General features: G+C 47.8%; 1 protein-coding gene across 2 annotated transcripts; it reads right to left on the bottom strand.

Annotated features, from left to right (window-relative positions):
* Nucleotides 1-3137: 3137 nt before the first annotated feature.
* On the bottom strand, nt 3138-16361 carry LMOD3 (leiomodin 3). Of its 2 annotated transcripts, none has more exons than XM_059663002.1 (4): nt 16203-16361; nt 15500-15822; nt 12052-13470; nt 3138-3527 (listed from the first exon to the last, which is right to left on the bottom strand). In XM_059663002.1, the coding sequence occupies exons 2-4, from the start codon at nt 15791-15793 to the stop codon at nt 3501-3503; spliced, it is 1740 nt and encodes a 579-aa protein (XP_059518985.1). In that variant the 5' UTR covers nt 15794-15822; nt 16203-16361; the 3' UTR covers nt 3138-3500. The 2 variants fall into 2 exon arrangements, with proteins under 2 accessions (XP_059518985.1, XP_059518986.1); XM_059663003.1 differs by having other exon boundaries at nt 15500-15818; nt 16203-16319.
* Between the last annotated feature and the right edge of the window lie 679 nt (nt 16362-17040).

The raw sequence follows: 17040 nt of genomic DNA, 5'->3' as shown, positions 1-17040 counted from the left end.
TGCTTGTTCATTTGTTTTGTTTTTCAGATTCAATTGTTGATAGATTTGTATTTATTGTCATTTTATTGTTCATATTTTTAAAGATTCTTTCTTTGTAACGTTTTGCATTTTAATTATGATGTGTCTTGGTGTGGCCTCTTTGAGTTCATCTTGTTTGGAACTCTTTGTGCTTCTTGGACTTGTATGTCTATTTCCTTCACCAATTTAGGAAAGTTTTCTGTCATTATGTTTTCAAATAGTTTTTCAATTTCTTGCTCTCTTCTCCCCTGTCAACCCCATGATGTGAATGTTGGTGCGCTTGAAGTTGTCCCAGAGTCTCCTTATAGTATCCTCATTTTTCTGGGGGGGGGGGGGATTCTTTTTCCTATTTGCTGTTCTGATTGGATATTTTTTGCTTCCTCATATTCCAAATCACTGATTTGATTCTTGGTTTCATCAACTCTATTGTTGATTCCCTATAAGTTACTCTTCATTTCAGTTAGTGTATCCTTTATTTCTGACGCATTCTTTTTTATGGTCCCATATCCTTTTTCATGCTGTTGAAGTTCTCACTAAGTTCACTGAGCATCCTTACAGCCAGTGTTTTGAGCTCTGCATCTGTTAGCCTGCTTGTCTCCATTTTGTTTAGTTCTTTTTTGGAGCTTTGCTCTGTCCTTTCATTTGGTGGCTCTTTGTCTCCTCATGTGGCAGCCTCCTTATGTTTGCTTCTATGGATTAGGTCGAGCTGCTCTGTCTCCCTGGCTTGGTAGACTGGCCTAATGTAGTAGGTGTCCTGTAGGGCCCAGTGGCAGGGCCTCCCCGTTCATCTGAGCTGGGCACTCCAGGTGTGTGCCCCAAGCCCTGTGTGGGCTGTGTATACCCTCCTGTTGTAGTTAAGCCGTGATTGCTGTTGGCATATCAATAGCAGGGATTTAGCCCCAGGCTGATCAGTTGCAAGGACTGGCTGTGAGCACTGGAGGATCAGCAGTGCAGGGGCCCACCCCAAGGAGCAGGACCTACTTCATCTGGGCTCTGGTGACTGCTGAGTCCACCCTTGAGCGTGTCCCTTGTGGAGGTAGTTGGGTGGTGCTTTGATGTGGCCTGAAGCTGTCAAGCAGGTGCCATGGCTTTGGGGCCTCCTGGGAGGTGCAGGCCAAGTCCAGTCGCTGCCTGTGTTCTGCCTGGGGCCTCCTGGCACAAACTACAAAGCGATCTGCAGATGGTCTGCTACTTGTGCTGGGCTTAGAGGTGCCCAGGAGAGGCCAAGCTGTGAATCAAGGCTGGCTGCTGCTAATTCTGGGCCTGGAGCCACTTAGTGAGAGGTACACTGAGGCCAGATATTTCTTGTTTGAGAGATTTTAGGAAAGTCTGAGGCATGAGCCAAGATAGGCCATTTGTATGGAAAAGCCACTGGAAATAGCTTGGGTGGGCCTACAAGTTGGCTGGGGCTGGGTTTGGTGGAATCACCAGGGTGAGGCAAACAGTGTGAGACAGGTTGATAGAATCCCAGATATGGCAGCTGCCCGCCGGCTCTGTGGAGAAAGGGCTCATCAAAGGAACAATGGCCTCTGCCTGCACTTCTGTCTGAGAAAGCCACCCATCCAGCCCTGATGCCAGAGAATTCAGTTCCTCCCTGTCTGTACCTGGTACCCTTCAAGCTGCTGCCCCAGTACTGGAGCTGAGTGGTGAGTCTGAGTAAGTCTGTTTGTGGGTCCTTTAAGAGGAACATCTGGAACTCCAGCAGCCTTCTGTCTCCCTCAGCCACAATCCCTGCTGGTTGTTACAGCCAGAAGTTATGGGGACTTTTCTTCCTGGCATTGGAACCCTGGGCCGGGGAGTCTAGTATGGGACTGAGACCCCTTGCTCCTCAGAGGGGACTTCTGCAGCTGAGATATCCCTCCCGACTTTAACCTGCCACATGTGGATGTGGGCCCAGTCTAGTCCACGTCTCCATCTCTCCTACCAGTCTCGATGTGGCTTCTTCTACATATCCTTCCATTCAGCTCGATTGCAGGTGGTTCTGAATGATGGTTGCTCTATAGTTAATTGTAATTTTGATGTCCCAGTGAGGTCCTTTTTAAAAACTGACATGGGTTTATACACATTTTAGCCACTTCCATTTTCTACATTATGTTTTCTGCTGACTAAACACAATAAACTTGGAGAAAGTGACAAGTTGAAATTGGAAAATGTACTCATTTTAATTAGTAATAGTGTCAATTCTAGAAAAGTAGCATGTGAATGCTCTAAACTATTACATTTCTTCCATTTTTATAACATTTTCTATAACTACACAAAGTTGCTAGATAGCATACAATTTCTAAAAATGCCCTGGGTTTTTGTTACATTCCATTTTTAGAGGATGCACTCAGATCCATGATAAAATGCAGACATCATGTGATTATTATCTTTGGAAAACCTATCCTCAGTATATGGTCTCTTCACAGTAGTAACTTGGCTACCCACTTTGTGCAGGGTCTGCTATCACTAACATGTCATAAAATGCTAGATTGTGAGTATTTCCAAATGGCAGTAATAGCCCCTGGGCCTCCATGCCCACTTCACATCACCTATCTAAACAGGCAGGGTGATAACTCAGTGATCCCCTCTCAATCAGGCAAGAAGCAAGCATTTTGGGGGAAACTATTACATTTTAAAAACAAATTGAAGTCTTCAATGTAGAGATTTTTAGCGAGGGAGTGAGTCAATAGAAAAAGCATAATGTGAACAATTTCACCTGTCTCTCGACAAAACCTTGCATTGAGACAATAACTGTCCCTACGTGTTTGGAAATAGGGAAGGTTTTGTGTCTATAAAGGGTTTATTTTCTCCATTGGGTTTTCTGGAAACACTTTGTTTTCTCCATGTCCTGTGGCTTACACATTCTGCTCCTCACAGATACTTCTGTCAGAAGTGTATCCCAAAGCCCCAGGAGAATGGCCAAGGGAGAAAGCCAGGCATGGCTGGAAACTGGAAACCCCACTGGATTCTGAGAGAGGAGCTAATTAACGATTCTTACATTTCAAAGCAGCAGAAGGGCCTGGAGCTCAAGTCCCCCACCACATTTCCGGAGATGAAACATGAGTTGTTCTTTTAAGATACTGTGTGGTGAATTACAGCACAGGAGATGGAAGGTGAAAAAAATGGAACTATACTAGTAACACTTCTATAGTATTTATTGTTACTTAGCAGAAGAAAGCAACAGTAAAGCGAATGTTTACAAAAAATGTTTTGTTTTTTAACTTTTGTGCCGGGAGCATGACTAAATTTCACCATAGTTACTCAAACTGATGGCAGGTAGAAAATGTTGCCCCTGAATATCACTACTTAGTCTCCTTCCTCTTCCTTGTCAGCCACATACTGCCATGTGCCACGCATTTGGCCTTTTATAAAATTCTTCCATCAGACGTTAGCGTTGTTCCCATTCCACCTGGATCCAGAGCCACGCTGCTGATACCGCCTCAAGCTCCAGTCCAAGTCCTTATTCCAATTCCTGTTCTTCTAGGTTAGGCTGTGGCCTCTTACTCCAGTTCTTTTGGCAGTTGCACCTGTGATTTAAGCATTTGAAGGAAAGGGAAAGAATTAATCCTGGAAATTCAAGAGCTTTACAGCAAAAATGACATTTACATGCCTCAAAGGATGGACACTGGAGTAGAAATTCTGGCCAGAGAGCCCCTGAATTCATGATAAAACACCCACAGGCACCCTTCACTGGGCATCTGCTGAAGCTGGGAGCTGATCCAGGGCTGTGCGCACACAGTGAAGCATGTCATAGAAGCGAGGCTGTGTGCTGGCGTCGCCTGGTCACCTCCTGGGACTAGCACTAGCCTGTGGTGCTGGGCATCAGCATTCTCAGGTGTAAGATGACGATAGCAGCATCTAACTCACAAAGCTATCTTAAGGACCGGATAATATACGACAAATCAGTAATTAATGTTCACAGTTATTTTTCCCCTTTGTTTTTAATTGCAGCTTACAATCAATATTACTCTGCATTAGTTCCAGATGTGCAGCGTAGTGGTTAGACAATCATGTACTGTACAGAGTGGTTCTTCCTGGATATTTCAAGTACCCATCTGAGCACAGTTATTAAGATATTATTGACCACATTCCCTCTGCTGTACTTTTCATCCCTGTGACTGCTCTGTAACTACCAATTTGTACTTCTTAATCCCTTCACTTTTTCCACCCAGTCCCTCAACCCTCCCCTCTCTTCTCTGTATCTATGAGTCTGTTTCCATTTTGTTTGTTTGTTTATTTTATAACACATATTTTAAAAAACATTTTCTCATTTTTTCCTTGTAAAGAGGTACAGGCTCAGACAGGGTACGTAACTTGCTTAAGGTCACACAGTGGTAAGTGGCAGAGCAGGGTTTGAACCCAGGTCAGTCTGATTTCAGTACTTATATCTCAACCACCAAAAAATACCACCACACCCATATACATTATTTTAACAACCCATCTTTCCTGTGTGAAGCATGGTCCTACTTTGGTGCTCACTAAAATTTAAAAACAAAATGTTATTCACAAAAGAGAAGCTTAAGTCTGGCTGCAAATGAGCTTGTAGCTTTGCTTCATAGGAACGACTTAAGGCCAGTTCTTCAGGGGCTCCATGTGGTGTTATATCTTCAGAGGGTGACTCACCCAACGCATACACGCCACCTTCTGGAGGACGCTGGAGAGGGCCGGGGACCCACAGCGTTTGAATAATAACGACCGAGGCTGTTTCTCCTGTGTGGCCCATGCCCACCTGCCCATGTGATGACCCATCCTGGCCATCTGCTATGGCCTCTCTTGCAGCTGGTTCACTGCCCATGACCTTTGACTAGAAAAGTTCCCTCACATCCTGCCCGCAGAGAGGACTCTGATGTGCTGCTGCCTCACAACCTTCAGACCGCAGCCCTTGGCGCGTGCGGCCTGGCCTCTCCTTCCCAGCGCCAGGCTCGCGGAGGGAGCCGTGACTGCACTTGGCAGGGCTTACAGGGAGAACACCAACAGTGAGGAACCAAGGAGCAAAAATAGCTGCAAAGCTGCAAGAAATAAGACAGTGTGTTCTCTTATTGTTGAGTGGAAATAAGAACACATTTTATACAGCACTATTCTCAATACATGTTCATATGCACAACAGGGCTCCAAATTAATAAAAAATATCTTAAAAGCAAAAGGTGGCACCGGCCTAGTAGTAAGCCAGAGCCATTGACTTTAAAATAGGACCAGGCGGGCAGTCCAGGTCCTGGCAACAGTGGGAGTGAGCCACGACATGGCTGGTGGCTGGCTGCTTGGGGGAAAAGTAGCAAAGCAGACTTCTTACTTCCTACTTCAACATTTCCCCATTGATTTGCCTGTGATATGGGATATTAAACAAATAAAACTATAAGAGCAGCCAGAAAATATAGGCAAATCTGTATATATAAAAGGCTAATATGCAAAGTGTCCCCTCGGGAGTTCAACTGGGAGACGGGGAGTTGGATCACTCGCTATGATGTGTGCTGACCACCAGGGGGCGGTGCGGAATGAAGGAAGGCCCTGGCCGGCAGCCAACAACTAGGGAAGGGAAGCCCTTCCCGGTCAGGACACAAGCCCGGGTGGCAGCTCGATCCCTAGTGTGGGGCGTGCAGGAGGCAGCCGATCAATGATTCTCTCTCATCATTGAAGTTTTTGTCTCTCCCTCTCCTGTCCTCTCCGTAATTAATAAAAACATATTAAAATTAAAAAAAAGAGAACTCTGGGCCTTAGATCTGAAGGAGTGCAGGAATGGAGACAGCGGGGAAACGGGAGTGGGAACAATGACAGGCCTAAAGAAAGAGCTCAACCTGGGAAAGGGAGCCTCAGGGGTTGTCCCACATTATGTGGTCATTGAAACAAGGGGAGAAGGTAAGACGGGAAAGAGGAGAAAAATCACAGACGGAGAGGATCTGGAGAACCTTGTTAAAGAGAGAGAAGGTCTTAGAAATGAGACGTGGGAGAAATGGCCAGAGTTGGCGATGAGGCTCGAGAGTCTAGAATCTTACATTCTGTGACCATAAGGGCTATTTTGACTACGGCAGCTGCTCACACTGTTACACCAAAGCCTTTCCCAAGGAGACACTGACAGTGTCTGCAGGCACCGACTGGAAGCTGCGCAGGGATGCACAGAGGCGAGCCCAAAGGGGATGAGAGAATGTTGAAGGTACCTTGTTTGGCACAGAAGCTTGCATGTAAATTACACGTAGGTGGCCTCTGAGACGAGTGTAAATACTCATCTTAGATGGTAAACAGTAAACGGACCACAGAATTTTCAAATGAGAGGAAACCATGCATTTGCTTTGAGGGATAAGCCTGTACAAGCCTAATGTCTTTGTTTTGCACTACTATCTATCCTATCTAATAAAAGAGAAACATGGTAATTAGCGTACGACTGCTACCCTTCCCATTGGCTAATCAGGGTGATATGCAAATTAACTGCCAGCCAAGATGGCGGCCGGCAGCCAGGCAGCTTAAAGTGAACATGAGGCTTGCTTGCTTCAGTGACGGAGGACTCCAACGTTCCCTGCCTGCCGCTGCCGGCCTCTGAGCTGCAACTCTAAGCATCTATGTTACAAATATAGAAGCTAAACAAAACCCCAGAAACCTGCTTTAGTCGCTGGGCTTCAGCCAGCAGGATCGCAACATTGTTTCAAATACAGAAGGTAAACAAAGGCCAGAAACCTGCTTTCAGCAGCGGAGGCCTAAGAGCTGGAGCCTCAGAGCTAAAACTGGCCCAGAATTTAAAAAAAAAGAAACAAAGGAGCAGTTGGGAGCTTCAGTCACCCGCCAGCCTGAAAACAGCCCTCAGCCCCACACCCAGACTGGCCAGGCACCCCAGTGGGGACCCCCACCCTGAAGGGTGTGTGACCAGCTGCAAACAGCCATCATCCCCTCATCCAGGCTGGCCAGGCACCGCAGTGGGGACCCCCACCCTGATCCAGGACACCCTTCAGGGCAAACCAGCCGGCCCCCACCCGTGCACCAGGCCTCCATCCTATATAGTAAAAGGGTAATATGCCTCCCAGCACCGGGATCAGCGGAGCCTCGAGGCCTCCCGGCACCGGGATCAGCGTGACAGGGGGCAGCACCCAAACCCCCTGATGGCCCTGCGGCTCTGTGTGTGACAGGGGGCGGGGCCACAACCTCCCTATCTGCCCTGCTCTGTTCGTGACAGGGGAAGGCACCCCAACCCCCTGATCAGCCCTGCTCTGTGCCTGATACGGGAGAGCTCCCCAACCCCCTGATTGCCCTGCGGCTCTGTGTGTGACAGGGTGGGGCAACCCAACTCCCCCCCCCCCATGGGCCCTGCTCTGTGTGTGACAGGGTAGAGCCATAACCTCCCCGTTGGCCCTGCCCTGAGTGTGACAGTGGCGGCGCCACAACCTGCCCATCGACCCTGCCTTGAGTGTGACAGGGGGCGGCGCCCCAACCCCCCAATCAGCCCTACCCTGAGTGTGACTGAGGGTGGCATCGCAACCTCCCGATCCACCCTGCTCTGTGCATGACAGGGGGCGGTGCCCCAACTCCCCAATCAGCCCTGCTCTGAGCCCGACCAGGGGCTGCACCTAGGGATTGGGCCTGCCCTCTGCCACCCGGGAGCAGGCCTAAGCCAGCAGGTCGTTATCTCCCGAGGGGTCCCAGACTGCGAGAAGGCACAGGCTGGGCTGAGGGACCCCCCTTCCCCCCGCCCCCCCCCCCCCAGTGCACAAATTTTTGTGCACCGGGCCTCTAGTATATATATAAAAGCCTAAGTGACTGTTACAACCAGTCGACCACTCGAATGGTCGCTATGACGCTTACTGACCACCAGGGGGCAGATGCTCAACGCAGGAGCTGCCCCCTGGTGGTCAGTGCACTCCCACAGTGGGACTGCTGCTCAGCCAGAAGCCAGGCTCACAACTGGTGAGCACAGTTGTGGCAGCAGGAGCCTCTCCTGCCTCTGCTGCAGCGCTACCAAATGGTGGCAGCCACAGTGGGGCCAGGATGAGTGGGAGTGGAGGTGCCTGGCCCTGGCTCCTCCCAGGCTGCCTGCCGCTTCTTGCACTGCTCTATCCCTCGGGGGATGTCAGACTGCTGGTTTCGGCAGCCCCATGGGATCGGGCCAAAACCAGCAGTCTGACACCCCCCCCCCTGGGGTCCCGGATTGTGAGAGGGTGCAGGCCAGGCTGAGGGACCCCACCAGTGCACGAATCTGTACACCAGGCCTCTAGTATTGATTGTAAGTTATTAATTTATAGTCATTATCTAATAAATTCAGTTTGTTAGACAAAACGGAAGCTAAAAACATCAAGAGTGACAAAAACTAAAACCTTCTACGGGAGCCAAATAAGCAAGGGAAAGGAGGGAAGCAGGCCTGTGTTGGGCAGCAGGGCATGTTGGGGACTGAGGAAAAGCAGAAAGGGCCGTGCAGAGCCAGCTGACTTGCGCCGTGCACATGCAGTCCCAGCAGGGCTGGCCTAGTGCAGCAAGGGGTCCAGGTAGCTGGACATTTTAAAGTGATGTGCTGTATTTTATATAATCATACCTAAGCCAAATAACACAGGCTTTCAGAGCTGGCCTGCAGTCCGGCAGTTTTCAACACCGGGCCTACAGACTCGCTCTCCTTTAAGCTGGTTAGAAGGGCAGTTCCTTGGAGGAGGTAACCTTTGAGCCCAACAAGTTGAACAGATTTTCCTTTATTCTGTGCTGCCAACTTCATTTCAGGGTCTTGGGCCAGAAGCATGGGGTAGAGAGTAGACATTAAAGTGAAAAAATACAATCTTAAGATATAAATGGACTACTTAATAAGATATATCCTAGAAAATACAAAAATCATATTTCCAAGTCCTTGAGAGGAAAATAATCTTTTTCTTTTTTTAAGTTTTCTAGGAGTAAGTAATTTCTAAGCACATTTTTGGCATTCAGTAATCTAGTTAGGAACATCAGTAAAAAGAACAATCACAAAACTTCAAAATTGTATTTCAATTTTAACTGCATCCTTGCAAATCCAGAGGTTGGGCGGTCATCTCTGCCCTCCAGGACAAGAGGGGGGACCCCAAAGCTTTTAGCTTCACCTCTCCAAGTGGGCGCAGGTGCGTCTCCCCTGACTGCCGAAGGCACCCCTTGGTGCTGGCACCTTGTGATAGCCAAGCTGCTGGCATCTACAGTATTTCATCGTGTGGAAGATGCACATTTTGTGCCGGTTAAAGCGCCCTGAATAGCGTTAGTGGTGTTCACCACGGCCAGCTGCACGTGTGTGCCCCCCCCCCCCGCCACACATACACACACACACACACACACACACACACACACACACACACACACGCCAGAGCCTTCCTTACTGTTCGCAGCACCATTGAGCCGCAGGCCCTGTGGACTCTGCACATGCACAGGTGTAGTGCCACTTAGAATACCTTTTAAAGAACGATAAGGCAGAGGTGGCCATGTGTGATGGGTACATAGGAAGTCTTTGTACTATTTTTGAGCTTCTGTAAGTCTACAATGATTTCAGAATAAAAAGTCTGTTACAGATTACACCACAATTCGGCGTTAAAGCAGACGTTTATTGCGTATGTAGTGGGGCAGCGGGAGCAGACAGACAGCAGCGACGGGCATTTTCATCAGGGGCGATGCGTGCCCCCCCTCCCCCCCCCCCGTCTTACATGTTGTCCCTGAGGCACATGCAGAGGCGCCTACCGCAGGCCAAGCCAGGCCCTGACAGCAGCGGAGTTGCCACGCCCTTGCACACATGAAAGGCATTTCCAAGCGGAGGCGCATGTGGGGACCTCATGGAAAGCCCACTCAGAGTGCACTTGGAAGCATGCTTTTCTTAGTCGACATGAACAAACACAACGTAACAGCGATAACCCTGTAGAACTGATCCGAAATGTAAGGTGAGGTACTTAGCAGGGGGTACACGGAGGGTGTCCTGTGCTTTCGGATCTGGTGCTCTCAGTTGAGTAAAAGGCAGTGCTTTGACTATGAAGATGGCAACACCTGCACTGTATGCTCCATGCCATTGAGTCTGGACCTGTCTTACCCCTGGTGGCATCCCTGACCCCTCGGAGGGGGCCTGACGGGGCCAGGGGGGAGGCACCATGTAAATATTTGTTGCATTAATGGGTGAGTGGTCAGTTGGAGTGGAACAGACTTGGGGAGGCAGGTTTGCTCAGTAAAACATTCCCGCAAAAGGCAGGGAGCTGGGTCAGACAATCATTGGAACTTCATCCTCTCTTCTATTTTAAAAAGAGTTCTCTTCATTCTTTTCAGACTAATGTTGTTTTCCGACCGTATCCCACCAAGGCAGCTGGATATGCGTTACTGGTGACCGGTTACCCAAGTGATAGTTTCTCTCAAAACAACCGCTCACCCACCCCTCAGAGGTCTGGCTGCCGGGAGAAGAGCAGGTGCAGCAAATCTTGATGCTGTGCCCAAGCGCAGGCAGAGAACTCTGCCCTGACCTCATGGGACCTCCAGCAAGAGTCACAGTCCCCCTGCGTCAGGGTGGGGGTGCCCGGCCTACAGGCGGTAGGAGGCCCGTGAAACCATTCGCGCTGGCCCTGCCAAGGCACTGGGGTGAGTCAACTAAATGTTTGACCAAATAGAGCAGGTAATTTTTAAGCTGATAATTTTCTGTGGCCCGCGAATGATGTTATGAATGTCCAACTGGCCCCGGGCAGAGAGAAGCTTCCACACTCCTGCCTAAGTGACAGCCAGTTCTGATCTAGAACAATGGAGTGTTGTCAGCTCTGCATTGCCAGGGGATGAGAATAGGGTCCTAGGTGTGTGTGTGTGTGTGTGTGTGTGTGTGTGTGTGTGTGTGTGTAAGTAACAGCTACCTTCATTTATAATGTATAGCTTTTTGAAGCAGAAAAAGAACACGCTTACAGGAAAATTTGTTTAAAACATTTTGAAAAAATGGTGATTCTCCAGCTTTAGCCGGTTTGACTCAGTAGATAGAGCATCAGCTTGTGGACTAAAGGGTCCCAGGTTCAATTCCAGTCAAGGGCACGACCTCGGTTACAGGCTCAATTCCTAGCTCTGGTCAGGGCGCACGCGGGAGGCAACCAATAGATGTGTCTCTCTCACATCCGTGTTTCTCTCTCTGTTTCTCCCTCTCCCCTCCAGTCTCTCTAAAGAAATCAATGGAAAAATATTCTCTGGTGAGGATTAACAACAACAAAATGCAGACTCTCTATGATGAAATAATATATTAACTATTTTGTCAATGTCATCTCTTGACTAAAATTACACACTAGATTTAAAATACTAGCTAATTATCACCCACCCGGGCCCCTTGGACGTACACCTCTCAGCTCCCATTAAAGCTATCTTAGTAATGACAGAAGAAATTTATTCCTGTAACTGAACCTGCAAAGAATAGAACATTTTCATATGTCAGCAGCAGTAATAGTGAATCATAGTAAATATTCAAACGGAAATAGTAGTAAAATACTTAAAACTACTAATTTGTGGCGATGCTAACCTGAAGTCTACCATTTGCCTACACCGTTTGCCTACACCGTGAGGAGTACAAGCGCAATTGCTGCTCGTCTCCCTTCATCTACTTACAATGAACCCAGTTTTCCGCGGGTTGGAAGCTCTCAGGCATCTGCAAATGACTGGCCTCGCGAGGCTCCATTCTTACTCCCACCGCAGGCTCCTCGCGACCTCCATGGTCAGCTCGGTGTCGCGGGCGGGAATTAAAGCCTGACCCCGGACTCAGAACTGAATTTCAATGCCAAGTGTAGCGCTTCCTACCTGTACCACCCAGGTAAGTGACTTAGCTTCTCTAAGCCTCAGCGTCCTTTCAAGGAAATGGGGAGAATACCGATACCTACCTTATGGGGCTGTTAAGGTGGTCACGTGAGTTAGTTCATATAATGAAGCTCACCTATAGTAAGCGCTAGTGACTGTTCGATGTTAATATTATTGTTACGGAAGCTGCGCAGGTGTATGTCCTTGCGGGTAAGCAGGAACTCTGACTCAGTGAGCCGGTCAGTGAGACTGTCCTGAGGCTAAACCGAGCGGGACCGGCGGAGCCGTGCGGAGTGGTGCTGTTCACCGCTTCTCCCTCCTTCTACTTACAGGTTTAAGGTAGGCGACGCTGCTGTGACGAATGTCATTCAAGAGCTGGTCTCTGGGAGTGATTTCCACCAGCGGCGGTGGCCTATTTTTGGGCACTGGTTTCAGTGTTTTGATCACATCTTTGAGGTTGGTTTTCTCGGCGCTTTCTCTGGCTTCTGGCATCCGGGATTTGCGCTGGGTCCTCTTGAGCTTCACGCCCCGGAAGGAGTCAGCGTCCGTCCTGCATGGAGGGGACTGCGATGGCTTCTTCATCACTTCATTGCGTCGACCGAAGGGGACGGCTGGGGGGTTGGGAGGACGGGGAGGAGGCTGGAGGAGCTCCTGCAAACTGGAATCCGGCATCGGTCCTCCCAGCATCTCCCACATCCCTGGTGGCAGCCCCAACCCGTTCTCCAGCATGGCTATTAACCGCCTCTGCTCTTTGAGCTGTTGCTGCTTTTGCTCTTCTTGCCGTTTCTGCCTTTGCTTGTCCTGGTTTCTGGTGAGCAGGTTGGTCACCACCATCCTGGGGCCCGGGAGCTCAAAGTGGTAGCCCATCTTCAGGAGCGTGCTGTTTGCCTTCAAAAGCCTGGATATTTCCATCTCGGCCTGGTGGCCCAGCATGTGCCTCTGATTGTGGAACCGCAACTCGGTGAGCGTCTCATTAAACTGGAGACACCTCACGATGGCCACGATCCCTTTGCCTGTGATGAAGTTGGACTCGATGTTGAGCGTGGCGATGCTCCTGTTTTCGCGCAGCATGTTGGCCAAGGCGAAGGCCACGCTCTCGTCCGCGCCCACGTTGGCTAAGCTGAAGGTCTTGACGTGCTTGTTTTTCCTCATCGCGCTGACAAAGTCCAGTAACATTTCTTTGGGGATGTTTTCAATGTTGTTCAGGTTGAGCTCCTTCATGTCAGGATCGTTTTGTCTAACTCGCCTCAAGCTAATATCTAGGTCGGTTTGGTTTCCTGAGGGCCTTGCACTTACCTTCAAAAAACTGGTGTCTAGAGCTAACTTTTTAGGGTCTAATTTTGATACTTTTTTCTCACTTTTTTCTTGGGCCTGTGGTCTGTCTTTCTGTTCTTCAAAGGCTTTGTTAGTTTTCTGTTGGCAGCTGCTCTCGCCATTTCTGATTGGCTCCTTTATTTTGCCTTTCTCTTCTCTTTTTGTTTCTTCATCACTCCCTTCACTCTCATCTTCTCCTTCATCATCTTCATCATCCTCATCTTCGTCATCATCGTCTTCCTCCTCCTCCTCCTCTTCATCCTCCTCCTCATCCTCATCATCATTGTTATCCTCATTATCTCTTTCTTGGACATTGTTGCTGCCCTTTGAGTCTCTTTTACTTGCAGCGATTTCATTATTGAGGTTTTCCCTTAAATACTGGGCCACTTTTTTATTACCTTTGTCCATTTCTTCCTGCTGCTCTTTAGTGTTTTCCTGAAAGAGAGGTTTGTGAGGGTTAGAATACATAGCAGTGGAGAAATATGAAGTAGAGCAATATCTACTGGAGATAATAAAAAGATTTATTATTGAGAAAAAGTAAGCAAACAAACTATGTATAGTCTTCCATTTGTGGAACACACATACAACATAAAAAAGTTTATAAATGTGTAGCAAAAAAGTCTGTTGTATTGTTCACCAAGTTAGTAGTTATCTTTTAGGAAGATAAATAACCATGGAGGTAAGTGAGGAGGGGACGCATTTGGGGCATATTCACCTGTTACAGTGGGTAATTCAGGAGTGTTTGTGTTTTTTAAACAAAGTTTAAAACACATAGTCGTTTTGTAAGCAAATACAACCAAAATAAAGATAATTTTCTATAGACACATAAGCACACATTTTTGGGCTGTGTTTACCTTCATTCCATATATTAAAATGAAACCTAGTAGATTTAGTGTTCAGACTCTGTGTTGTTTTTAAAATTCTGAACAATTTCAGAAGCAGCCAACAATTATTTGTTTTGAAACCTCATGGAGTTATCTACCAACACACTGTTTTGTATATAGCTGAATATATATCTTTGTATTCAATAACCCAGAGTTACACAATAATTTCCTTATTATTATAACCAATATTTACATTCCTCATATGCTTGCTAATCTGCTAAACTGTATACATCAAGTTTGCCTAAAAAGAACACATTGTGGGGAAAATGAGAGCAGTGTGATGTGTTGGAATGCACCGAGAGCCTTGACTTTGTCCCCTCAGCTCTGTGCAAACTGCCCCGGCTGCTCCAGAACAGGCTCATAGTCTCGCTCCTTTCGGAGGGAGGTCTCTAGGAGAAACCAAATATTTACAGCTGCACAGGGGACAGGATTATGCAGAGATTTAGGGAAAATTGCTTATCTGGGAAGGAAAGTGGCCGTCTTTATCAGTACTGCCTGCTAGATCGCTGCCCAGTATGTCTCATAGGTATCATTTTGAAAGCTGGTTTTAGCAGTTTGAGTCACAGGTTCATCCGAACAAGAACTTGATCTTTTTGCACATAACATTGTAGGTTGGGAGAGACAGTTGACAGTCCCTTAGCAATTGTCATCTTCCCCAGCAGGGGGAGCCAGACATCAAGCTGTTTAAATTCTATCAAGAGAAGAAAAGATGTGAAAAGTATCTAGTTTTCTTCTGGAATAATTCATATAGAATTGGCTTTTACTCCAATTGTAAAATGTCTGAAAATTGAATCTTAAATTTCTAACCTTATCAAGCCAGCAATTTGTGTTCTTGAGTTCCTGTTTAAATTCTCCTGACCTGAACAGTTATAACTTATCCACCTGCGGCCAGTGTGACAGTTAATGTGACAAAGTCTATCGGTATTATCAGGGATAACGAAAAGAGACTTTACTTGGGGGTCTCTATTAGAAAAAATCTGCTAAATACAATCCGTTTATAGATTCAACCACAATTCTACTTTTCATAGGAAAACATTTAAAACAGCTTAATAGGTATTCATCTCTAAACTAATCACTGTTATCAAGTGACCTGTGGGAATATTGGCTATTTTCAGTTATTTGATTGGTCCAATTGTAGGGTATGTGGATGGACTTCAGGGGACTGTGCACCTTGCAGCTGTATGTGAAATACGGCATGTGTATGTACGTGCCTGAAGCGAAGGCACGGAACTTTCATCAGCGTCTTAAAGGGGCTTGTGAGCCAAACAATGATTAGGAACAACTCTTTCTGGGTTGTGAGTTAATTCATGAAATATCATGTCTATAGACTACAAGCTTTCCTACACAGCAAACTCAAAAGCAATTTTTTTTTTTTTTAAAAAAAGAGGCATTTATAAGAAACGACCAACTTTCCCCTCACAGCTATACCATATGTTTCAGAGAGTTCCAACCTTAAATATTATGATTTAATCTTTAAGTGGCAACAAAACAACTCAAGACATGAAATCTTGGGAAATATGTTGCCACGCGGACCCCTGGCAGGCCGGCGCCATTGCTCGGTGCGCACAGCCCCCGGTTACCTGGGAGGGCGCGAAGGTGACGGGGACGCGCTCGTCCTCCAGCAGGCGCCGGGACGCCTTCTGCCAGTACATGTAATCCACCAGCGACTTGTGGTCGAAGGTGCCCGTGGGGGGCTTGTCGGTTTGATCTTTCTGAATCATTCCCACGGGAAGCCTGGGGTCCGGGGCCATGACTTCGATTTCCGATTGCAGCTCTAACAGCTCTTCCGGGGACAAGTTGGCCAAGATTTTATCTTCATCAATCTCTTCATCAGAGAGTTCTTCTGGATCTGAATTCCTGCTGTGCTCGGACATGATTCTTTTCTGTAGTTTCTTCTATCTTCCTAGAAAAGGAGAAATAATCAAGGAGGACTTAAAAAGCTCTCAAGAAGTCTCCCCGGTTGACAAGCGTCCCAGGTCAACACCCTCTGAGAGATCCCCCCAAGGACCACGCTGGCTGGGCAGCAGGGGCGCTCGGCGGGGCCCCAGCGTCTATATTAAGCCGGGCTCGGCTGCAGGCGCAGTTAACGGAGCCACCATGCTGCTCTCTTTTCGGCAACTTGAGTCAGCTGTGCAAATCCATCTGACATTTCAGCAGCTGCCGGCTCGGGGAGCAGGCCGGGGGAATGGGAGCTCCTCTCCAGGCTCTCACGCTGTCCGCCCTTCATGTAGGCCGCCCCCTCCCGGAGCCCTTCTTTTTATTTAAACGATTCAAGCAACTTACACTATTTCGGGATGCAGATCCAGCCAGCGCCTTGGGGTCTCCTGAAGCGAAACTCGCCTCTCCCCTGCGGCGTGGCCCCGACGCCGATGACCCGCGGCCGGGCTGCTGTCCCCTGTGTGTAAGCCGAGCCTCAGCGACAGCGTTCCCTCTGCGTCCGGATCCTGTGACCTAACAGGTGCGACGGGCGGCGCTTGAATTTCCACTGCGGGGGGACTTTGCACATTTTAAGTCATTTGTTTTCTCGAGCGTCCATGCAGCCAGGGTACATGTAAAGCAGTGGTTCTCAACCTTCTGGCCCTTTAAATACAGCTCCTCATGTTGTGACCAAACCGTAAAATTATTGTCGTTGCTACTTCATAACTGTCATGTTGCTACTGTGATGAATCATCATGTAAATATCTGATATGCAAGATGGTCTTAGGCGACCCCTGGGAAAGGGTCGTTCGCCCACCAAAGAGGTCATGACCCACAGGTTGAGAACCGCTGAATTGTAAAGGTATCTAAACTGAAGTGTAAAAACCCAAACCAAAAGCCCGAACATGGAAGTGTTTTCCTGACTGCAGAGGATGGCCGTACTTTCCACAGGGCAGTATGTGTCCAAACGGCAAAGGTGTGTTTTTGAACTAGCCATTCTACTTCAAGAATTTTTTATCCATGTTTTCATCCTACAGGTAAAGCCCCACACGGATGAAATGACAGGTGTACAAGATTATTTAACACAGCAGTGAAACACTGTGGGTTGTGTGTGTGATGAAAGGTAAAAAGAATACATGTAACTGAACACATTTTATCAACATAACGCATCCTTTGCACAAGACACCAATACCCTTGGATAATT

This window comes from Myotis daubentonii, chromosome 14 (assembly GCF_963259705.1).
Source record: "Myotis daubentonii chromosome 14, mMyoDau2.1, whole genome shotgun sequence".
Classification (NCBI taxonomy): Eukaryota; Metazoa; Chordata; class Mammalia; order Chiroptera; family Vespertilionidae; genus Myotis; species Myotis daubentonii.
This window is presented reverse-complemented; position numbering and strand designations above follow the sequence as displayed.

What these genes read in the sequence shown, in the direction of transcription:
- LMOD3 (XM_059663002.1), bottom strand. Translation starts at nt 15,793, where the DNA reads ATGTCCGAGCACAGCAGGAATTCAGATCCAGAAGAACTCTCTGATGAA. An exon ending in TCACCTTCGCGCCCTCCCAG is followed by an intron (nt 13,471 to 15,499) that starts GTAACCGGGGGC and finishes CCTCTCTTTCAG; the next exon opens with GAAAACACTAAAGAGCAGCA. An exon ending in GCGTCGCCTACCTTAAACCT is followed by an intron (nt 3,528 to 12,051) that starts GTAAGTAGAAGG and finishes CTTAAATCACAG; the next exon opens with GTGCAACTGCCAAAAGAACT.